The 24187-nt window shown below is 35.7% G+C and overlaps 1 protein-coding gene across 1 annotated transcript in view; it reads right to left on the bottom strand.

The window, feature by feature from the left end:
- Positions 1-345: 345 nt before the first annotated feature.
- LOC123539405 (low-density lipoprotein receptor-related protein 2-like) overlaps positions 346-24187 on the bottom strand; it is a 187296-nt gene continuing 163454 nt past the window's right edge. The window contains exons 74-93 of the mRNA XM_053529882.1: positions 21870-22038; positions 20761-20837; positions 19672-19803; positions 18587-18762; positions 17706-17910; positions 16970-17098; positions 15735-15872; positions 15067-15204; positions 14063-14222; positions 13077-13187; positions 12364-12489; positions 9145-9368; positions 7355-7531; positions 6543-6671; positions 6000-6101; positions 5197-5262; positions 3762-3852; positions 3121-3208; positions 2753-2919; positions 346-1143 (exon numbers count right to left, since the gene is read on the bottom strand). Of these exons, the coding sequence (XP_053385857.1) occupies positions 957-1143; positions 2753-2919; positions 3121-3208; positions 3762-3852; positions 5197-5262; positions 6000-6101; positions 6543-6671; positions 7355-7531; positions 9145-9368; positions 12364-12489; positions 13077-13187; positions 14063-14222; positions 15067-15204; positions 15735-15872; positions 16970-17098; positions 17706-17910; positions 18587-18762; positions 19672-19803; positions 20761-20837; positions 21870-22038 (2792 nt within the window). The 3' untranslated portion in view covers positions 346-956. The remainder of the gene's footprint in view (positions 1144-2752; positions 2920-3120; positions 3209-3761; positions 3853-5196; positions 5263-5999; positions 6102-6542; positions 6672-7354; positions 7532-9144; positions 9369-12363; positions 12490-13076; positions 13188-14062; positions 14223-15066; positions 15205-15734; positions 15873-16969; positions 17099-17705; positions 17911-18586; positions 18763-19671; positions 19804-20760; positions 20838-21869; positions 22039-24187) is intronic.

The raw sequence follows: 24187 nt of genomic DNA on the forward strand, positions 1-24187 counted from the left end.
AGATCCTGATTTTTATTTCATTTTTGAAACAAACAACGATTTCTTATAACCTAAAAGTTAAGTTGCATCATAAGGCTTGTTAAAGACGGTCTTTAAGGGTACATGAGTCAACTCGACTTCAGATTTTACACGCCGACACTTACCTGTAAAAAATGTCCTACACATATTTTGTGTAATATGTACTGTGATTCGGGTTACTCAACATTATATGATAAAGGCCACGTGCATGACACAGTATGTCTTTATATAGTATATATTTGGTTCTATTTTATGTAACCTGTCTCATCAATACGCCATGACGTCATATTATGTTTAAAAACTGGTATGATGTGAGCAAATCAAGAGTCTGCAAAAAGGTTTAATATATCAAAACACTGCATATAATGTTCTGAATGTTACATAAACAGTGGCTTTTCATATTGAACTTAACAAACGAGTTTGATATGTCAGCTGAGAATTTTGTAATATTTGTTCAACTAGTTTAATAAATTCAATGTGAAAAATACAAACTTAAAAGCTTCTGTTCCTGTTACATTGAAATTTCTTCTTTCCTAGTTTGCGTAGGCAAAATCAACTCAACCAGCGACTTTTATACTTGAATACGTCAAAATGTTTTTACACAAATGTAATACCAAAAGATGACATAGCGTTATTTCACTTCTATGATGTCAAACATGTGAAAAACACAATTTTCACACCACAAACCAGATGTTGTTTTTTTTTTTTCGTGTAAATCCGTCAACATTTGGTAATCTTACAACTTTCACACCACAAACCAGATGGTTTTTCCCCCATTTAATCCCGTGTACATTTGGTAATCCCATTACCTGAGACAGGCAAGCGTATGTACAACGTTGCTTATATAGTATCGTAAATGTCAAATATTATGTCTAAAATATTATGTCGAGAAGAAATATTCAGCAAATAGTCTTTAATAATTAAGAACACATTAAGTCCTAAACTTGATGTTCTTCCATTGTTGAGCCATCTATATTTTGTTTAACGAGAACGTTCGTGTCACTCCCGTGATCCTCTGCGGCGTCAAGATGTCGAGGTTCACTTCCGGCGACTAAACCGGCAAAATCAGAGTTATTTCCCGCCCCTGTAGCTGTTATGTAGGGATCATCAATGCCTTGGTTAACGCTACAGAAAAAAGAATAACTTTGATATTAACCATTATCCTGCTAAATTTCTATAATGAACTTGTCCATCTTTCAATTTGGACAGTACAATTAACTGTTAAAAGGGGTGCTTACCAAAATGATACTGACTGAATGGCGAACTGCAAGTAATGTTTTTGGTAAGGTTTCAACTGATGCTAGTTTTATAAAAACAATCTTCCCAGTAGTTAAGAAGATATGGGGCGGACACAATGTTAGAGTATTTGAATTTCAACCTCCAAGTGTGACCTTGACCTTGGATTTGATTACCTGGCTTGTGTGCTCTCACATTCACTTATTAGGTTAGCAATTTGTGCTGTGTAAAAGTATTCCTAGCTATTTAGACGATATGGAGTGGGTGGAGTGACTGACCTATGGAAAGCCGGACATGCGTGCCTCCAATGTAGTCCCCATATACTATGTCTCCGGGAATATACGTAATTAAGAAAACGCATTTAAGATAATTATATTTTTTTTTCTAATTCAGGGCCACCCTGGGAAAAACAAATCATGTACACATAGAAGATCAAAAAATATTTTAAAACACCGAACAACTACATCTTAACCACTAGGTAATATCGGTAAAGGCATAAAACAAAACACACACACACAAGTGTTCAAATATAATCATGTAATACAGTGTAACTTCCGAAAACCGGACCTTCTGAAAACCGGAAACCTTTGAAAACCGCACGAAACTCAAGGTCCCGATTTTTTCTGTTCTTATTTCTATTTATTTTTAACTTCTGAAAACCGGAACTTCCGAATTCTGAAAACCGGACGATTTTTGAAGGACCGTTTGTATTTCAACACTAAAATTGACTTCCGAAAACCGAACAGCAAAATTTTTGCTGGGTTAAAATGTCACCTGTTAATCCAAAAACGCTGTCAACATGTTCTTTTGTTTATCTATCAGCAGCCCGCGTTTATTTTGACACGCTAGATAATCACAATGATCATTTGATACAAAAGTAAGCAGTAATCAGTGATTACTTTCATTTGTATTCATATTATGAAAACGTGATAAATTAAATATTTTAGTGTGAAAAACGTTTTTAATGTTTGAACGAAAGAAAGATAGGTGTTTTAGTTCATTTAGTTACATCGATTAAACTATGCATTGTCAACATTAATGAAATGTTGACGAACTCCAAACTCCAAAAATGGTAAATGTAGGTGAAAAATATTTGCGTAAATGCTATTATTTAAGATATGTTGTTTCTTTTTATATTTGTTATTTATGTATTTATTATCCTTAATGTTTGTAATTAATTAATAAATATATTAATTATTTACTTTAATTAAATTGTAAAATTAAAAAGGATAATAATCTCCTTCATCCTAGGTGTAAGAAAACATAACTCTTGTGCACCAAGTTCACTTCGCCTACAAACTTTCAAACTTCTGAATTCCGGAAACTTCCAAAAACCGAACTTTTAGGCTGGTCCGGAGGTCGTTCGGTTTTCGGAAGTTACACTGTACTACAGGACATTTCATATCTTAAATTATGTCCCATTTTGTAAGAAATGGTCTCATTTCTGTCTTGAACTACACAAATGCTCTTTTATCTATGCTGCTTAAAATCTACATACCTCGGGTATATCGTGGTCACACTTCCGGCGGAAGCATAGTGATCTTCATCGTGCACGGAAATTTCTTGCACACCTTTCATAAACATTTTCGGATCGTCACCATGACACGTTTCATACAATGGATTACAGAAATTGGTTGGTGATGGGTCATTCGAAGATGCTTGTATCTGTGAGTATTAAAATTCAATAAATTTTGCTCCAATTTGTTTCAAATCAATAAACAATTGCAAAAAAATGACTTGTGCTTTATTCCAATGATATATCATAATAATTATAATAATATTACATAACAAAGCAGAATTCATATATTGTTGAAAATATTTAAAAAACACCTAAAATATCCTTTCCCCTGAACAAAGCTAACTTACGTCTGCCGCTTCCGGTACAGAATACGACGTCGGGATTTCTACGTTTTCACCGTTTGTATAAGCTACAGACGCTCCAGACTTCTTCAGGCTTTAAATATAAAGTAATTCTTTATTTAACGTAACATGTAGGTAGCATAAAACAAGAGCTTCAAAGCTTTTGTGCGAAAAATGAGATATCCAGTAACAGATCCTAAACTGGGCTTATTTTATCCCGTGGTTTACCCAGGAAACACTGAGTTCCAAGCAGGGGAACTACCAGTACCATTTTTTTTTATATCTTTGTTATGACGCGGCCAGGGATCGAACCCCCGATCTCACGCACTAGAGGCAGTCACTACCATTAAACTATTGATGCGGTGTGGGACCGGATGTAAAACGGTTATTAATGTATAAACGAACTTCCTTCAAGACGTCATTTTCTTTTTTCATGAATTAAAACTCTCATGTTATAGAATGAAATTTTGATATGCAATGTATCCTATATAAAAGATAAACTTGTGGCCAATTTAGTGCACAATTTAAGTCTATAGTGCAGTTATTGCATAAAAGTGATAAAACAAATACTATTGGTAAGATTTAGACATGAAATGCCTAAATGAACGTGGCTCAGAAAATAAATCTACTATAAATTATATACTTACCCTCGCCTTTTGAATATAAATATTATTACAACAACCAACACTACCGCAAGAAGAAACACGACTACTGTGGGTATTACTATAGCCAGCAACTCTGAAATGTAAAAAGCTAGATGTTTTATTTACAGTAACCCGAACCATAGACAGCTGAATAAGAGAACGGCCTGGCGGAGCATCGTGCACCTGCCGCACTATTCCTTTTAAGGATTAGAATATTAAGTAAATGCATGCTGAAACTAAATTGTAAACTTATACGGCTGGATGATCTGCACAATCACAATATACTTCTTCGCATAATGAATGTTCATTTTTTAACAATGACTATAATCTTAACCTAAGACTCACTGTCCTAAAAATCAGTACAGATTATGCACTGCCCATGACCAATATGCTTGCCAAGATTGAGAGTCGTATGTCAAGTCATTCTAACAATATTTAGTGAAAATGTTTTCATACTAACAATTACTGTGAGTTTGACCTTTGACCCAATAATTTCAATGGCAGCACAGTTCATCTATTGTACACTGAAAATGTACTAGCAAAGTAGGTGGTAGGTCGAATCGATGTCAAAATTTTGAGAAGAAACGTTTTTCGTGTCAGTATGACTTTAACCTTTGACAATATACCCTAAAAGGCAATAGGGGTCATCTACTGCCCATGGGAAATACCCCTGACAGGATTCAATATCGTAGGTGAATGGATTCTTAAGGCCTAAAAAAAAATTCTTTGTTTCCTGTAACATGCTCAAAAAATTTAGGGTAGGTAGGTCGGAATTTTTTTTTTTTTTTTGGAAATTTTTTTTATTAAGGGAGACTTTTCGGAAATTATTTTTTTGTCAAAAAATGATTACAAATAAGGGGGTTATGCCTTTAGAGCATCAGTAAGTTGATTTCTAACATCACTGGCCATGTTTAAAGCATAAAAAGTGCAGTTTTGCATCTTTTTGCTAAAAAGTTGAAAAAAATATTCTCCAAGGCCATAAAAACATTTAGGGTCGGGCCAAAAATTTAGGGTAGGTCGGGATACCGGAAACAAACAATTTTTTTTACGCCTACGATAAAAAGCGGTAAAGGCTTTGGCACACTGGCCTCAAAATCAATAGAGGTCATGCTTTGTTCATTAGCTATGTGCACATGAAAACCTTCAATAAGCTAGTTGGATACCGGTTACGTCAAGTGAAAAATACAACACCTTTAGCAGGTTTCGAACCTACTTTAATGTGATGCGAAGTCAGTGACTTTAACCACCTAATCACTCTAGTGAAAAAGAACTAGTTGAGGGAGATCTTTAAGTACCAATTTACAAGTAATAGTTTTATTATAAACATAATAATGTTAAAGATGCAGAGGAGGGGGAAATTACAGTCACCATAAAACGAACAAAGAATGAATTTATAAAAATGTATTTTTTGATGCCGTGTAATGCCAAGCTTCCTTACCCGACATATCCTCTTCAGCAGTCAGTTTCTTCGGTTCTACGTGCTCACACAGGTTGCCACTGAAACCTGAAATCAAACATTAGAAGTATCTGGTTTAACAACTCCTTTATAAGTCGCTTCTTATTAACTAACATGTTTCCTTAAACACACGGTACGAATAGATATTTTTCACATTTTTATTTAAGAGTAGCTTAACACGTTCGGATCACTTTTTTCTGCAATGCAGAATTAGATTAAAACCAGATTTTTAAAACTTAGTAACATACACATGTACTTAGAAAACTTGGTAAATAAAAAAGACGAGTTCGTGCGTTTGAGTTTTTGCTAAATCATATCTAGTTTTCTTGTATCTTTATTCTAATGGTTTCTCCTTTACTTTCTGTAGCACAATTTACACTCGATCAGACATTTGTTGGAAGAAAATAATAGAATAGTGCCTGTCTCATTAAGAGTGTCCTGGGTTTTGGAAGTCAATTAAGAATGATATCATTAAAAGCGCACTATCTGACTTGAGTACTCGATCTTCCTAAATGTATATGTAGAGTTAATAGACATGATTTTAATCAGATGGTAAACCGATACACAAAACAGACAATTCGTAAAAAGTGTTTTAATTTATGCATGTTATAAAGATATTTTTGTAGACTACCGAGATATCGATGTTTACTTGCACTATGGTGATAGTAACTGGATCGTCATTGTTCAACATCGATACACACCGCCGGCAGTCGAAACCCACCGATAGTTCAACCCATCTTAATACTTGTAGTGTCAATCTTTATGTAAAGAAACGTGTTTGTTACCTGATAAACATTTACAAATGCTTGTTCCATTTTCAAGTGTGAAACATTCTCCACCATTCCAACATGCACACATCTGCGGGGCGGATTTCGCTACCTCAGAGGCTAGTAATGATATACGACAACTTTCATTTTGATTCGACGCACATCATAATTTTTATCTCGAAAACGACCATTTCGTTCGATAATTTAAATACACTTGGCACGTTCTAAAACAACATATTAGTTTGACTTATAGTTTAAATACATTCTCGATCAAGTAGATCTGTCAGTCACTTGTTCAATCAGTGGTTTTAAATAAGTACTTATATACGTTACCATGGTTACAACTACTTTTAGTCTACTTATAGTATCAAATGTAGAAAGGGTTATGCAAATCTACATTAATCAAACATGTGCTTAAAATGCACTGCATAATTCTTCAGCTAGCCAATAACAGTTTTCGAAATGTTTCTTTTTTCATAAAATTAACGTTTTTTCTTCATTTTTTTCAGCACTGTTACATGACCACTGCGACTTTGACTCAAAACATTGTCATCCACCTACCAGCATCACATATATAGCTATTGTCTCCCTCGAATGAAGTTCCATCTGGACATGCACACGCGTAACCGTTCGGTTTCAACAAACATAAATGACTGCAAACATCCCCATGTTTCGGACATCTAGGCTTAACTGTAAACAATAAAAGTTATGACGCAAACTTTGTAAGTCATGACGTAAAAAAAACGTCATCATTGGCTTAAATGTATTATGGTACTGCTACTGTAGGGATACCACCTGTTTTTGTTATAATGTTATAATGTCTGTAGATTTTTCAAGAACTGGTTGGTGCTCGAGCCCGTTGCGCCGAGGATATCAACGTACCCAAAGCTCTGCAGATGTTATAAAAGAAAACAAGCATGCGTTAACGCTAATCTAACAAAAGCTTGTAAAAGCTAAAATTACTGAATATTATGTCAATAAGCATTCACGTTTTAATTAAGCGTTTCAGGGCCGTAATATGTATACGTTTCGCCAAGGAAAACGCATATATAAAATGCGTTATAACGGAAGTAGATCTGCTTGATACACAGCTTTACCTTCAAGTTAAAACATCTCTCGAAAACGACATAACAGCGTTTTAACACTAAAATGTTTTTGAAGTCACAATTGCTGATTCTGTCGCCAGGTTTTCTTTACCGTGGTCTACAAATGTAAATGGATATATTATCAAAAGGCTGGTCAGCTGACTGGAAAGACTAGAGGATGATTCTGTGCAAAAAGTTATTCCGCGCTATAATTGCATTTATTCAGTAAAGCTTTATCGTGCAAATCCTATTGTTATATTCTCCGGGTTCCAATTCAAAATGTCTTACTTTCCAGATCTTTCCTTAGCCTGTGGAACAATCTTACTCCGCTAGGATATATGAGTCCTGTCTGAAGGACGGTGGAGTTCCCAAAGCCAAATTTATCCATGTAATGCGCTGTTCCATTCCGTTGTGAGACCCAGTAAATCTTCGACTCGAACACGTCCAAGCTGACTGGACTTAAAACTGTAAAACATTTAGAATTTCTGCATGCTTTTGTAGACTGGACTGCAGCAGATATCTAATATGAACGGTGTAGAGGAAATAACGTATGGAAAACCAGAATTAAACAGAAATTGTCAGAAAAGAGTGACTGCGAAACCAAGTTAAAAAAAAGACAAAAGATGCTAATATACATCTATGATGCGGCTCAGCAATGATAATAGACAATAGCATTAATTTGCAAATATTTAAACTAAGCGTCAAATTTAAATGGACAGTGTGTATCACATCATTATAGCTGGTAAAAATGATCTGACGTCCTGATAGCTAGTCAAAATTATTTCACGTCCTGATAGCTGACGTCCTGACAGCTTGACCCAACGATTTGACGCCTTGATAGCTTGTCAAACATCATAGTATCTCAAAAAGATTTGACGTCCCGATAGATTATCAAAAAGATCTGGCTTATCAAAAAGATTTCGCGTCCTGATAGCTTATCGAAAGGATATGACGTCCTGATAGCTTATCAAAAAGATTTGACGTCCTGATAGCTTATCAAAATGATTTGGCGTCCTGATAGCTTATCAAAAAGATTTGACGTCCCGATAGCTTATCAAAACGATTTGACGTCCTGATAGCTTATCAAAAAGATTTGACGTCCTGATAGCTTATCAAAAAGATTTGACGTCCTGATAGCTTATCAAAAAAAAATTGACGTCCTGATAGCTTATCAAAAAGATTTGACGTCCTGATAGCTTATCAAAAAAGATTTGACGTCCTGATAGCTTATCAAAAAGATTTGACGTCCTGATAGCTTATCAAAAAGAATTGGCGTCCTGATAGCTTATCAAAAGGATCTGACGTCCTGATAGCTTATCAAAATGATTTGGCGTCCTGATAGCTTATCAAAAAGATTTGACGTCCTGATAGCTTATCAAAATGATTTGACGTCCTGATAGCTTATCAAAAGGATCTGACGTCCTGATAGCTTATCAAAATGATTTGGCGTCCTGACAGCTAGTCAAAATGATCTGACGTCCTGATAGCTTATCAAAAGGGTTCGACGTCCTGATAGCTTATCAAAATGATTTGGCATCCTGATAGCTTATCAAAATGATTTGACGTCCTGATAGCTTATCAAAAGGATTTGGCATCCTGATAGCTTATCAAAAGGATTTGGCGTCCTGATAGCTTGTCAAAATGATTTGACGTCCTGAAAGCTTGTCGAAATGATTTGATGTCCTAATAGCTTGTCAATATGATTTGTCGTCCTGACAGTTAGTCAAAATGATTTGACGTTCTGATTTGATTAATTTGATTCTGAGACATTTTCGTGCTGGGTCCGAGTCCCCAATAACTATCTTAACTCATAATATTATATGGTTAGTTGGGCTACAGTTAAAGCCTGTCAATACTCGGTGGTCGCCGGCAAGCGCCAGAATATTTTGTATCTTGCAAGCGAGGTATTCAACGAAGTGGTAGCGGAGATAATTACTTTCGATTTCTCTTGCGAAGATGTTTCTTAAAATTTGAAAATTAAATCATTTTAGTTTTTCCTTCCAAACTACATTCAAAAATAGATTGTCAGTACAGTACATGAATAATTTATATTGTTATATGTACCAACCACTATATACCTTTCCCAACAATCAAAGCTCTTTCAGTTCCATCGAAGTTCATTGACTCTATGACACCGGTTTTATAATCTGCCCAGTATACTCTGTTTGACATAATGAAGTCTATTGTCAGAGCTGACGGATGTATAAGACGCTTGTAAACAAGTGTCTTTCGTTTCTCGCCGTTCATCCAAGACTGCTCTATGCGCGGATGTTTAGAATCAGCATCCGTCCAATATAACAGTCTGAAAGAAGAAAAAGAAATTATGCGAAAAAAAAACGAATACAATAATAGAAGAATGAAGTATGCTTAAACGTAATCTTAACCAGTAGAACAGTGTGTCAGAGGAATTATTCATGCTGAAAGCAAGACATTGATAGCAGAGAGAATCACGCGTTAAGACAAGCTTGCATGTAATCCTGAGCAAAAATATCATGATTCTATTAATTTGACTGACCTCAAACCATGACGATAGTCTCAAAACGGGAAAGGTTAGGGTCCTAGCATATATTTGGATTTAATTTTCTACCAAAAGAAACCTTAAGCTGTTCCTTTGATAAAATGAATAAGAAGGTCCCTAAAAAGCACAGAATGCAACGGAAATAATGTTCTACTACTCACTCAAGTAAAGGACAATTACCGACAATAACCCTGCTAATTACAAGAGGTTAGAACTGAGAGCAATTGCTAATGGTTCTTCAGGCTTGGGGATAATGTTTACTACTTGTCCAATTTTAGGACATTTACTTAAAGTTTTTCAAGGCTGAACAATAATGTCGCACTACTAACTTAAGTTAACTAGGATTTACAGCAATTGCAATCGTTTATAGTTCCTCACAATTAGAGAATAACGTCTTAATACTTACCAATGTTTAAGATTCACAGCAATTGGTAGTAGTTTATGGTTCCTCAATGTTTGGCAATAGTATCTTTCTACTTACCAAAGCTTAAAATTTACAGCAATTGCTGTAGGGTTAACGCACGTTTTTTTGTGTAACAACATCTGCAGAATCCCAAGGGATTGGTTGGTGCACGAGCCCGTAGGGCGAGTGCACCAACATAGCCCGAGGGATTCTGCAGATGTTGTTTCACGAAACAAACGTGCGTTATCGCTATTCTTGCATAAAACACAACTTAAGTGCTGGAAATATCGAAAAAACAAGACTATCCAGCTGACATTAGCCGATCGAAGTCGGCCGTTTCAGGTTGTTATGGACACATGTTTTATTTATGCATTTCCAGGGCATACAGAAACAGTGCGTATTTTATACATGTCGAACGGACATTCTTGTTGTGGTAATTTCTTTTATATTAAATATATGTAAAATAAGCATGACTTCCCCTTTTGCCGATATATCGGTAGGAACTTTAGCTTTAGAGGCTCGGAATTATGAGAAAAGGGCATAACCCTACACGGCATCCTGTCTACACAATTTGCAGGTGAGGTGCCGACAGAACACAATTCTGCTTGGTTTAAATTAATAGTCTGCCCCTTACGCTTTTTAAATGTAAATATTATCGTTTAATAGAAACTGGTATCAATACCTATATTCTTCATGTCGTTAAGAATGAAATCTCTAGGCCTATAACTAGAAAATTTTGCTTTGCACCCCACCCCATCGCGATCAAAGTTTGATAAACACAAAAATTTGAATTTTTCCAACATCGATATAATCAACTTAGATTGGATTTATAAACTCAAACATGGTTGGTGAGATCTACAAATAAATTGAAAAATATATAATAAATACCTTCTGTTCATCAAATGTTCATTAACTGTGGAAAAATCCTTCAAACTTTACGCTTCGTCATGTTTATGCTTTACATTACACACCATCACTGTATCAGTAGACTGCATAGATGTGTAAAGTAGACACAAACATTTTTTAAAAGTTTTAGTGTAAGATTTAAAGTTAGCATGTCAACTTTCTCGACTCAAATTAATTTGGAAAACGAAATTGTATTTTTGTACATTATTGTTTGCCTATCATTTTCAGGGATTAAATCGCGGCGTGTAAACTTACTTTGAGTCTAATACGCGTAATAATACAAAAATAAGGAACGTCAATTCAGTCGCGTATCAAGAGAGGTAGCGCTTATTACAAGTTAAAGTAAAGTTAGGTTGAAAAATGATATTTTTAATAAATATGCAGATGAAAAGATTTCATAAATCTCGGACCTTTCGACTTCGGCCAAAATTGATTCGGGATCCATAATTTGCTTACGTTGGACCCACAACAGCATATTCAAAACGTTCACCAACAGCGCGTGCTCACGAGAATCTCCTTGTTTGTACACGTTTTTTCCCTGTTTGTGCATGCCCAAAATCGGCAAAAAACAAAGGTTTTATGCAAGAATAAAGGTCTGGGATAATTTCCTACTACTTTCCTAAGTTTAGGATTAGAGCAATTGCTAAAGTGGAACGACTATACCCTACATATTACCTAGTACGTCAAGGCTGATGAAAAAATATCCTACTGCTACCAAAGTTTAGAACTTACATCAATTGTTAAAGGCTCTTCAACTTTGCAGAATGATGTCCATCTGCTTACATAAGTTCAGGGTTTCAGCAATTACTAAAGGTTCCTCAAGGTTGTAAAATAATATCTTACTCCTTACCTAAGTTTAGGATTTACAGCAATTGCTTTAAACATTGCTAAAGGTCATAGAATAATGTCATAGAACTTATCCCGGTTTACGATTTACAGCAACAGTTACTGCCAAAGGCTCCTCAAGGTTGTAAAATTATGTCTTACTACTAACCCAAGTTTAGGATTTACAGCAATTGCTAAAGGCTCCTCAAGGTTGTAAAATTATGTCTTACTACTAACCCAAGTTTAGGATTTACAGCAATTGCTAAAGGCTCCTCAAGGTTGTAAAATTATGTCTTACTACTTTCCTAAGTTTAGGATTTACAGCAATTGCTAAAGGCTCCTCAAGGTTGTAAAATTATGTCTTACTACTAACCCAAGTTTAGGATTTACAGCAATTGCTAAAGGCTCCTCAAGGTTGTAAAATTATGTCTTACTACTAACCCAAGTTTAGGATTTACAGCAATTGCTAAAGGCTCCTCAAGGTTGTAAAACTATGTCTTACTACTAACCCAAGTTTAGGATTTACAGCAATTGCTAAAGGCTCCTCAAGGTTGTAAAACTATGTCTTACTACTAACCCAAGTTTAGGATTTACAGCAATTGCTAAAGGCTCCTCAAGGTTGTAAAACTATGTCTTACTACTAACCCAAGTTTAGGATTTACAGCAATTGCTAAAGGTTCCTCAATGTCGGAGAATAATGTCCGTTGATATCGGCCATCAAATAGAGAAACGGAGATACTACGTTTCTTCACATCTGTCCAATATATGTTACTGCAATAGATATAGGGAAATGTAAATCCAATATAAAGGGCATATATAGTAAATAAATTGAGCCGTGACATGTGAAAACCAACAAAGTGGCTTTGCAACCAGCATGGATCCAGATCAGCCTGCGCATCCGCGCAGTCTGGTCAGGATCCATCCTGTTCGCTAACGGTTTCTCTAATTGCAATAGGTTTTGAAAGCGAACAACATGGATCCTGACCAGACTGTGTAGATGCGCAGGCTGGTCTGGATCCATGCTGATCGCAAACGCACTATGTTGGTTTTCTCATGGCGCGGCTCAAATTAACTTTAATCAAAGCTTGATCAATTAGTGGAGAAGTATTAACTATGAAACGAAAATAGATAATCTTACAAGAGATTTGTTGTTAAATTGCACTGAACTAATATTTAATATTTAAAGTGCATACCCTTAATTCAATCTTTAAGCAAGTGCTGTTGAAACCAACAGGATTTAACCTTCTTTGCGGCAAAATAACTCAAGTTTGAGAATCTTGCAAGACATACAAATTAAATGACCTGTAAAATTAATACTGTTAATAAACGAAGTAATAAGTATGTTTTTATTTCATTACTTTTCTATCCAGTCCACAGCTATTCCATACGGTCCGGGTGCACGAACGCCAATATTTTGAGGCAGCCCTAGACGATCTTGTTTATTTGTTATTGGTGCGCGGAATATCTCACTGAAATAACGTATGATTATAAACTACAATAAAAAAAAGTTACTATTAGATTCAGCAAATCAAGAACATGTGATTTTCACGAATCGCGGTTTTATGATTCAAGGTTCAGATATATATGTTATACATAATCTTAAAGAATTTCGTGATATTCGTTTGAAAATGTCTATTTTATGGCCAAAAATTAAAAAATATAATACCTGTGAAAATGTAAATTTTATGGTCAAAAATGAAATTTTACTTGTCTAAAATTCCGGCTCATGAAAATTATGAAAAATTTCTTCTTTTTGACATTTTACAAATCGTTTGCATGGAAATGTTTCTGTTATGCTAACTAAGATATCCTGAAAGTTTAGTTACACTCCATCTACAAACAAAACAAAAATGAAATTTTAAAATATTATGATGTCAAAAATGTTTGGCGAAACTTTGTAGCTGAAAACAATTTATTAAAATCGTCTGTTTTGACAATCGATTCCAATCCAATCAAGATATTTTGAAATTCAGAAAGTACAACTTTGAAATGCCGGTATTTAAAACGATGTAAACAAGAATGATTTTGTTTAATCTTTAGAGAGAACTTGAGGAAATATCGTGTTACAGAAATGGTAGATCAAAGAGTAACTTTCAACATTATTAATTCGTGTCCTTTTTGCCACACATTGTAATGCGCATGCGCGAAAAATCAAAACATCCGCTTTATTTCCTTAGCGACCAGACGCTGTGTAAAAAGGTCTATAGTGTAGTGATACCTTACAGTTCATTGTTGGAAGAATTTGTGTTAATTTTTTCTAACAACAAAACGAGTACTTTGCTTAATCGTGTTTTTATTAGGAGTTTGTTAATTATTATATGTCTTTTGTTATTTAAAATCTTACCCATTTCTTTGGTCGGTCCAGTACAAAAGTCTTTTTGCAATGTCAAGGTCAATGGATGTTATGTAACTGCCAGAAATTACTGCCCCTGAATACTCTTTTTTATCCGGCTGGAATCGTCGGATTTCCGTTAGAGTGGAAAAGAAAAGTGACCGACTAACTGCTGCTCAATAAATATAGATAAAAGGTTAAGATTTCTATTATAATTTTGACACATCACATGAAACGCAGAAATAATATCCGCATTATTTTCACACATACTCCTAAAAACTTCATATATAAAATGTTAACTGAAGACATACAGTCACAGGCGACTCCTAACATCACCTCAGCGGTCTACCATTTTGAAGGTAAAACTGGCCGCTGGTTCTGTAACACTTCTGTTTTAAAATACATTATTATATCTAGTAGAAATTGCACTACATGTATTAAAAACTACAATTTTATTGCTACAATCTGTATTTTTATGTATTTTCATCAATAAGTTTATTCATAGATAATAAATATCCAGTTGGTAAAGTTTTATGCAACTCGTCCAGTTGGGCTGCCAAAGAAACTTCCTCAAAATATAAAGTTCGTTAGTGTAGCAGGCACAGTTTTAATTCGTTATTGGTATGCAAGCACCCTTGCTATTACTCACTGGCATAAATATATGCTTTGCCTACACACTTTAACATATGACATGTTAACACATATAAAATACATGAAAATAAAGGTCCATAAAATAAATCAGATATGAAAGTCTCAGAGGACATAAAGTCAGATCTCCCATAACCTCGTGTCAGGCAAATGAGATCTCGATTATCGATGAAGACGCTTCCTTTACTCATTACTTAAAAGCGTCTGTGCAAATTATGTGTTTTTTAAAATTATACTGGTACGTAATTTAAAAAAAAAACAACCAGATTAAATTCTGTTGTATACTATTTCTTTGATAAAAAGAAAAACAACAAAAATGACACTACAACTACAGAGCAAACCTATTAAAATTCTGAAATTCTCATTACCTTTACCTTCCGGTTTACAATCGTGACCTTGACCTTTTACATCTTTAAACCCAGCCGCACACTGGCACTTAAATGATCCTTTCACATTGTTACACAGCTGTGGACAGTTATTGCCATAAACGGAACACTCATTTACATCTGCAAGGCATAAAATGCAATATCGAATACAAAAGTTTTGCGCGCCTCGTGAGATCCAACCTTGCAAAATCCACGATATCCGAACACAAAATCCCAGATCTAGCTTCTGTTATAATGACCTTTTTATTATATACCTCCACCTTTTTGTCTTTTGTTTTGTTATTGAACGAATTCTTCAATGCTTATCGATGTTATAATGGATCTTAGTGAAGCTTTTATGGGCGCTATTTGTGTCAGGTCATGCATATTAATGAAAGTAGTCCGGCAACATACAAAACAAAAGGTACAATACGGAATTTGTTTCTGCCTGTTTATATTTACTTGTGAAATACAAGCCGTTCTTTTTTTCAGAATTTATATAGGTATATAATAAATTGTTTTATCGTATCGTATTATCGAATGTTAGTAAATTTAGCTGCTGAAGCGAAGGTCGAATTTACGATCCTTGGTTTCGTAGTCAGACATTGTTACCACTGTACCACGTCGTTTGCTCTTAGCTGTTTAAGCAAAAAATGATAACACTTTTATACCTTTGCAAGATTTCCCGTCAGTTTCGCTGATATAAAAACCGTTCCAACAGGAACAATAAAATCCGTCCTTTACATCGGTACAATTCTGTTCACATCCCCCATTCTTCACAGAGCAGTAAGATTTTGCTCCATCTTTTGCTGAAATCAAACAAACGACATAATATTGAGCCGCACCATGAGAAAACCAACATAGTGCATTTACGACCAACATGTATCCAGACCATCCGGCGCATCATCATACGCAGTATGGTCAGAATCCGTACTTTTCGCTTTGAAAGGCTGGTCTGGTTCCATGCTGGTCGCAAATGCTCTGTGTTGGTTTTCTCATGGTGCGGCACAATTATTATTACATCAAGGCTTGAACATCTAGCGTTTTTCATAACTTTGGTACCTGTATAATCTGGAATACGACAGGAAGTAAAATGTTTACATGAAAGTTAATTTAGTTTTAAACCACGTGAATATAAATAATGTCTAAGCTTTCCTTGTTTTATAAACCAATAATTCAGACAACGTCTTCTTTCGCATCACTTAAAATCATGAAATCAGCTGGAACTTATTTCTATTTTGTAAAAGTTGAAAAATATTCATGATGGGTTTAAAGTCAAACTGACAAAAATTGAGCCGTGCCATGAGAAAACCAATAAAGTGGCTTTGCGACCAGCATAGATCCATACCAGCCTGCGCATCCGCGAAGTCTGGTCAGGATCCATGATGTTCGCTAATGGTTTCTCTAATTGCAATAGGCTTTGAAAGCGAATAGCATGGATCCTGACCAGACTGCGTGGATGCGCAGGCTGGTCTGGATCCATGCTGGTCGCAAAGCCACTATGTTGGTTTTCTCATGGCGTGGCTCAAATGTTATGTCAAATGGCGATTTTTCAAACTTTCGGTAGTGGAGGAAGATCGCATATGCCAAGCAAGGGCGGACACCTGGGTAGAACCATCGACCTACAGTAAGCAGGCGGATGCTTCATCACGTGCAAAAATTCAATATCCCAAGCGAGGTTTTGAACCCACATCTGAAAGGGCAAGGATTCGAAGTTAGCGACTTTAACCATTAAGCCACGTTGACCCCCACGTCCTAATAAAAGAAAAAAACATGACCATCTCATAAAATGATGTTAAAAGCATCTGGACACATTTCTCATTTGATGATTAATTTAAAAAGGAATGAATAAGTCAGAAAGTGAAAACGAATGTATTATTATTGCAAGTATACACGGAAAACTTACAACAGCCGATCTCGTCTGATGCGTCCCCACAGTCCTTGACATTGTTACAAACTCCGGAAGTAGATATACAGCCACCATCCGAACACTTGTACTGGTCAGCCTTACATGGTTCAGGTTCCTCTGGTTTACCTGTATGTTATTTTTGAAAATGACATTCGTGATATGATTTAATAGTTATAAAGTTTTGCTTTATAGTTTAGTTCATGTACTTTTACTTTGGCATATGATTCTTATTGTCTTTGAGGTGATGAAAAATATTAATCAACATTTTAAATTTGCGTGAACATTACGTCGCTAAATGACTCTGATTTGTCCTATTTCATACTGCGAAAAAAAAAGTTAATATACGGGAGTGTACGGGATTCCGTATATTACCCATATGCGGAAAGAAATACGGGAAAACTAAAATACGGGCGTGTACGGGGCTTGTATATTTTAAAGTCCGTATACTAATAAAATACGGATACGTATACTATGAAATACGGAATTCTTAGTATACGATACCCGATACGTATATTATTGAAATACGGGAATTTTTAGTATACGATACCCCGTATATTATTGAAATACGGGAATTTTTAAAACGGGTTATCGTCTGATCGTATACAACACCGTATATGTCTGGTGCACTTGCCATTAAAACATAAGCTGTCTAGATCAAATAGTTTCGTTCACATTTGTCGTCTGCTTTGACAACTCCATTTCAAATATAAATTCGAATATAAATGTCACTAACAAACAGTTTTATTGTTTTCATCAGATCCGTCATCACACTGAGTGATATTGTCACAAAGCTGCCAACTCAAGATGCATTTCCGGTTATCACACCGGAAGTGTGTTTCATCTGGACACGTGATCTGGTCACATGTTTCAACTTTTTCGTCTGTTTGGTCGCCACAATCATCATATCCATCACAACGCCAGTGTAAAGGTATACAAATCTTTATAAAATAAACATGATAAAGATAAAATAATATTTGTCTTATAGTAAATGTCCATAACAGATCTCAGATCTACTTCAGCAAAGGGATATCCAAATGTTCCTAAACAGAAGACGACGCATAACCCAGTCAAATCTTTCCATTTATCATTTCACAGGATAAAACATAAAAAAAGTCTAATTTGTGAACTTATTCACATCAAGTGAACAGTAGCACGTATCATATGCAGGTAAGTCTGCAGCATACATGTATATGACAATGAACTGGTTAAATTCATTACGTTCTGTGCTATATAAAATATCTATTCGAACAAGAGTTGTCAGAGGGCTACAACGCTCAGCTATTCAACATCCTTTTCAACTGAACGAATATTAAAGTCTTAAAAGGGGCATAATTTTGTTGAAATGCAAAGCAGAGTTACAGAACCTGTACAATGCAGTACAATTTCAGCTAATCTCATCACAGTAGTGTGTGAAGTTTCAACTCATTCCCACAAGTGGTTACTGAGAAATCAACTTGCATACAAAAACATAACCAAATCGGGACGCCGACGCAGACGCAGAAGCCGGTGCGGACACACGTGCGAGTTCAATAACTCTACCTTCATTTTTGTGTGCTTCGCATAGTCGAGTTAAAAGCAGATGTTACAAAAATATTAATAACAGAATATAATTACATTGTTATTGCACTGGAACTTTTCACCAGGGCATGTCCGGCCGCGTGGATAAACGCCGGTACAGTTGGCTTCGTCCGAAAGGTCCGGACACTGGCCTTCGCCGTCACATCGGAAGACCTTGTCTAAACACTGTCCTGTCAAGCACTGGAACTGCTTACGGGAACATACAGTGGGGTCTATAATAGATCAATACAAATAAGTATTGCGGAAGTCGCTGTATATTTGTCATTGTATTTGTGTAACATTCAATATATTAAGGATGATATCATAATATCACTTTACAGTTACGTCAATTTTCACGACAGCACGAATGTCTTATCAATTACCTTAAATACATCACATTTTTTAAAAATAATTAAACCAGCAAGATGAGTATTTTAAAGGAAAACATTGTTTGTTTCGTCTGTCAAAGTAAACACCATTTTTAATTGTATTTCAGTTATACACGATACGAGCTCTTAATTTCAAATTTCCAGTATCTCGTGAGTAAGTGTTTTCAGCTCTTAGTATTATTTCCAGTTTTAAGTTGTTTTCCTCGAGTAACTGACATTTCTCCTTTTTTATTTTCTGTCTTTTCCACAAGCAACTAACCTATACTATGAAGTTTGTACGAAGTGACTCAAGGCGTTCTGCAGTTAATGATCGAAAACTGAATGGTTTATCCACCGGTAGGCGGATAAATCACACAAAAAAAGCAAAACAAATGCTCTTTCTTCTTTTAAGTAGGGGCATAAAAATCTGTATGGTACAAATCCACCTTGACAAATTTGTTGTACACTGCGAACATGAACACTGTTTTGCTCCTTGACACATAAGCTATCATTCAAACTAGAAACGGATCTTAAAAATGTCCAAATCAGCTCAAAGAATCAAACAACTTACATTTACAAATAGCAGGATCTTTGTCCAAGTTATCTATGCAGTCGCTACCACTTACTACGTATGCATTTCTGGAGATCGTATTCAGAGACAAGGGAAATAACTTACATTTACAAATAGTAAGATCTTTGTCTGAGTTATCTACGCAGTCGCTGCCTCTTACTAAGTATTTCTGGAGATCGTATTAAAGAAGAGAAATAACTTACGTTTACAAATAGCAGGATCTTCATCTGAGTTATCTCCGCAGTCGTTGTCATAGTCACACTGCCATTTGCTGCGTATACATTTTTGATTCTTACATCTTACTTCCGTCTCAGAACACTGCCGATACAGCGGTGCTGGAAATATTGAAATTCTCGATGAATCAAAGCCTGAAATGTGCTGAATGAGATGGGCTTTACACCAAATGTATCATTTAAGTGATAGTTTATGCTCATGCGCAATCCATTTCATACAGCAAACCAGATCGTTCAAACACTTTAGGCAAACCTTACACGTGAAGCTAACAGTTTCTGAAAAGGGAAGTTTTTAGTACAAACAAGAGCTGTTTGTAAAACACGTATGCCCTTCCACCGTCCCTAAACGTGTACGTCCAATTTTCAGTCCCGAGATAACTATGACCTTGCCCTTAGACCTGCTAGCCCCAAACAACAAAGGATTCATTAACTGAACGCAGGCAATCGTTCTTTGACGTTACTTGACTGTAGGCTAAGCATATAAGTTATCTAGCTGAAACTGTCTTCAGTGTCAAAGGTCAATTTGACCCACTGACCACCAAAACAATAGAGGACATCCACTAGTCTGGCAGTAGGTAATCATCTTATGAAAACAAATCAAGGCCATTTTGTTTTTTTTTTGTTATTCAACGGGGACCATTTTCGGTGTCAAGGTCACTCTGACACAAAATGAATAAGGTCATCTACTAAACACTGGCATTCATCCTATGAAGTTTGAACATCCTAGGCTAAGGTATTCTTTATTGAGTCTAGGGACACCCAAAGTCTTTCCCCACCATGAAAAAATGGAAAGTTGCTGTATTATCTAAGATTGTGTCAGTGTGACCTTAAACAATGGACCCGTGATCAATATCGGTAGTTTCCGTGTATTTACGTATTCTCGGCATTCTTCGGAATTCCCTGTCTGGTTGCTTATACGGGCTAAATTTGCAGCCGGAGAATGCCGAAGTAACATCGGTGGATTACGTAATCTGACGTTTATTGCCGACTGTCATTAAGGGTCCGTTACCTACAGAGCAAAAAAAAAAGTCCTTAAGCTTGAAAAACGGCATGGCTCACCACACATGGTTGGATTTTCATCACTGTTATCTCCACAGTCATTATCAAAGTCACACATCCACCGTTTTGGTACACATCTGAAAAAAAAAAATATATATAAATAAAAATCTAATATGAAAATCCTTTAGAAGCATTGAACGCAACCAAAAAATATAAAAGCATACCCAGAGCTTGACTGAATCAATTGGAAAAAGCAATACTTCTTTACGCCTAAGGCTTTTGTGGCACAAGACAGACCTCTGCAAACATATTTCAAGGCGGGCTAAGTTCACGATTTATATAATTTTATGAGATACATAGTCTGTGTTCAGACACAGGAAATAACTCCTGAGGCTATTCAAATTTTGTATAATTATGTCCCTTTTCTTCTCAAAAACACTGTACATAATCAGAGCCAAGAAAGATCGGTCAGAATATATAAAAAAAATGATAAGAATAATTTAAAAAGATTATCTAGTCGGTAGCCAGACTAGGCGATACCCTGCATTTAATAAAGTGACTATAAATCCATTAATGCATGAAAGTATGAATAATTATTTATCTATCACTTAGATATTACAGCTACAGATAAACAAATTCTGGGTCTGGTCGAGTTTTATAAACTGGAAATTGCGACATTCAGCTAGTGAGTTTTCTTAAGTAAGAAGGTATTTAGTAATACCTATTTGTTATAAATTTTATTAGACAGAACAATTTAAATTTTCACAGTCAAAATCATGACGACCTGTTACTCTTAAACCAAGAACTGTTTATCAAATTTTAAAGTTATAGTTTATACGCCTGTAAAACATTATAATACATTTGATTCCGTTGTCAACTCACAAACATTGGTCAAAATGATATTTATATGGCCTAAAAAAAGGAAAAAAAAAGATTTTTCTGTATCCCAACCTATTCTAAAAATTTGCGCGACCCTAAATGCTTTTTATGGCGTTGGCATTTTTTTCGATATTTTCGCAATTTTTTATACTTTTCTTTTTGTATTGCCTTTTCTTCTTTGTAGAATAAAATCCAAAAAGAATTCCTACACACCTACCCTATTTTTAGGAGGGGGTGGGGGCATGTTACTGGAAATAAACATTTTTTAGGCCTAAGTTATTTGTATTTACCGTTTGTTGGCACACTCGAAGTCTCCTGTAGGGTGACACTTTGGACAGTTGGCTGTTTCTTCATCAGAGTTATCCCTACAGTCGTCCTTACCGTTACACCTCTGCCAGTCTGGGATACATCTGTAGTTCGAGCGACACTTCCACCATCCCTGCTTACACGTGCGATTACCTGAAAAGAAAACATCCACTTCAGTCATAACGGTACTCGGCAAATAACATATTATCGCTGCCCGTGTGCGTTCTTGGAATTTTTCTAGGTGTTGTGTTGTTTTTTTTTGTTTTTTTGTTTTTTTTTTTTTGTTTTTTTGTTTGTTTTTTTTTCTGCAAGTCATATGCGTATTCAGCTATATTTACGGGTACTCAATCAACCAGGATAACAGATATAAAATATGTGATATCTTGATACCTGTGCGATTTCCAAAATAATGTCTTACACAAATGGTAAAAATAAAACGTTTGTTACAAATGAAATGAAATAGTCTTAAGTGGGTATGTTGAACAAATCATAACCCAGAAACTCAACTAGACAGTCTATGGCCTATATTGCCTGAAAAAAAGCTTTTTCCTCATACGTATTTAACTTAAATAATTTCTCTAAACTATATAAGGTAGTGACCCCCGTTATCAAACAAAAAAAAAACGATAGTCATTACAGGTCCACTACCTTAATTTCGTACATAATCTGATTTCACCAAAGAAACGGGGAGAGTAAAGTTGTTTTTAGAGTGCGAGAGGTTAATCTAATGAAAACGCTTACACTCCTTAAAGTATTTTTTGCTAAGAGCGGCATTTCAATGTGTATCCATATATTTGATTTCTGTACTAACTTTGTCATGTTATGAATATTTGTGGTTTTGCAAATTCGTTCTATTAACCTCTATCCCCTATGCACTTTTATACTGATTTTACCCCCGATCCCCTTCCCCCACCCCAATCCACACGCCATTTTTATAATGTTTTTATCACGGCTGTAAAGTATCCAGCAGGCTGTAATTTCTCCGTACGTAATGTGACTTAGTTAGATCTGTATTTTGTTACTGCTGCGTCACAGGTGCTGAACTATGAGAACTATATAATTATGAAATCGAGCTGATAGTTTTGTTTTACCACAAAACTGTCAGAATACGTATTTTAAAGACAGAGAAATCAATTAAATACAAAATGTCGTGCATCAGGTCAACAATCTCACTGTCTTATCAAAATACTGTTTCCATAGTAACAAATGCTGTTTGTAAAGCAAATATTTGCCATATTTTAAAATTCAAGAGCAAGAATACATAATACAATATTGTGTATTATGGATCTATAATTTTCAACATTTAGTAACGCTGTTGCCAACAACTGACAGACTGAGTCAAATACTTTTATATAAAATCACCATAAAACAGTAACTTGGCTTTTGATCGAACCCAAGACCGCAAAAGTGGAGCAGTTTGACCAACCTGCGAACGGCCTGGCACTAATTCTCCCTTATACCGTATGCTTTTAACGTCACTTACTAGGATATACAATTATTTATCAATTACTTATGTTAACAATTGTTCCCGACTAAATTACACATAAACCATTCTTCAAACATCAGTAACATAAATAATAAAGTGTGATGTTACACCTGATCATGCTGGACACGATTGAGTCTGCCTTTGTGACCAGTGCAGATCATGATCAGGTGCACATCCGTGCAGTCTGATCATGACCTGCACTGTTCGCCATTCAGTCAGTATTTTTTGTTTGTGTTTTGGTGTGCATCCATTTTCAGTATTTTTTTGTATGCACCCCATTTAATGGCACTGTCAAAGTTCAAAAATGGACAAGTTCATTATAGAAAATAAGCAGGATAAGGGTTAACTCTATGACTGCTGGCTTATACACGCTTGTTATGGTTTTATGACATGCAGTGTACTTCTATGGCTGGATTTTATGCCATACAAGTATAGCAGGTTTTCCGCCACTGTCCCATAAATAAGTGAGGGAGATGACTGTATTGTATTTGGTTTGATCAATCGTACTACCTCTAACGTCCAAGAAATTAATCACGGGATGACTTTTATTATATGAGCCGCACCGTGAGAAAACCAACATAGTGCGTTTGCGACCAGCTTGGATCCAGACCAGCCTGCGCATCCGCGCAGTCTGGTCTGGATCCATGCTGTTCGCTTTCAAAGCCTATTGTAATTAGAGAAACTGTTAGCGAATAGCATGGATCCTGACCAGAATGCGCAGGCTGGTCTGGATCCATGCTGGTCGCAAATGCACTATGTTGGTTTTCTCATGATGCGACTCAATTATCTAGTTTGATCAACGTTGATTTCGATAAT

The sequence above is a fragment of the Mercenaria mercenaria genome, chromosome 18 (assembly GCF_021730395.1).
Source record: "Mercenaria mercenaria strain notata chromosome 18, MADL_Memer_1, whole genome shotgun sequence".
Taxonomy (NCBI): domain Eukaryota; kingdom Metazoa; phylum Mollusca; class Bivalvia; order Venerida; family Veneridae; genus Mercenaria; species Mercenaria mercenaria.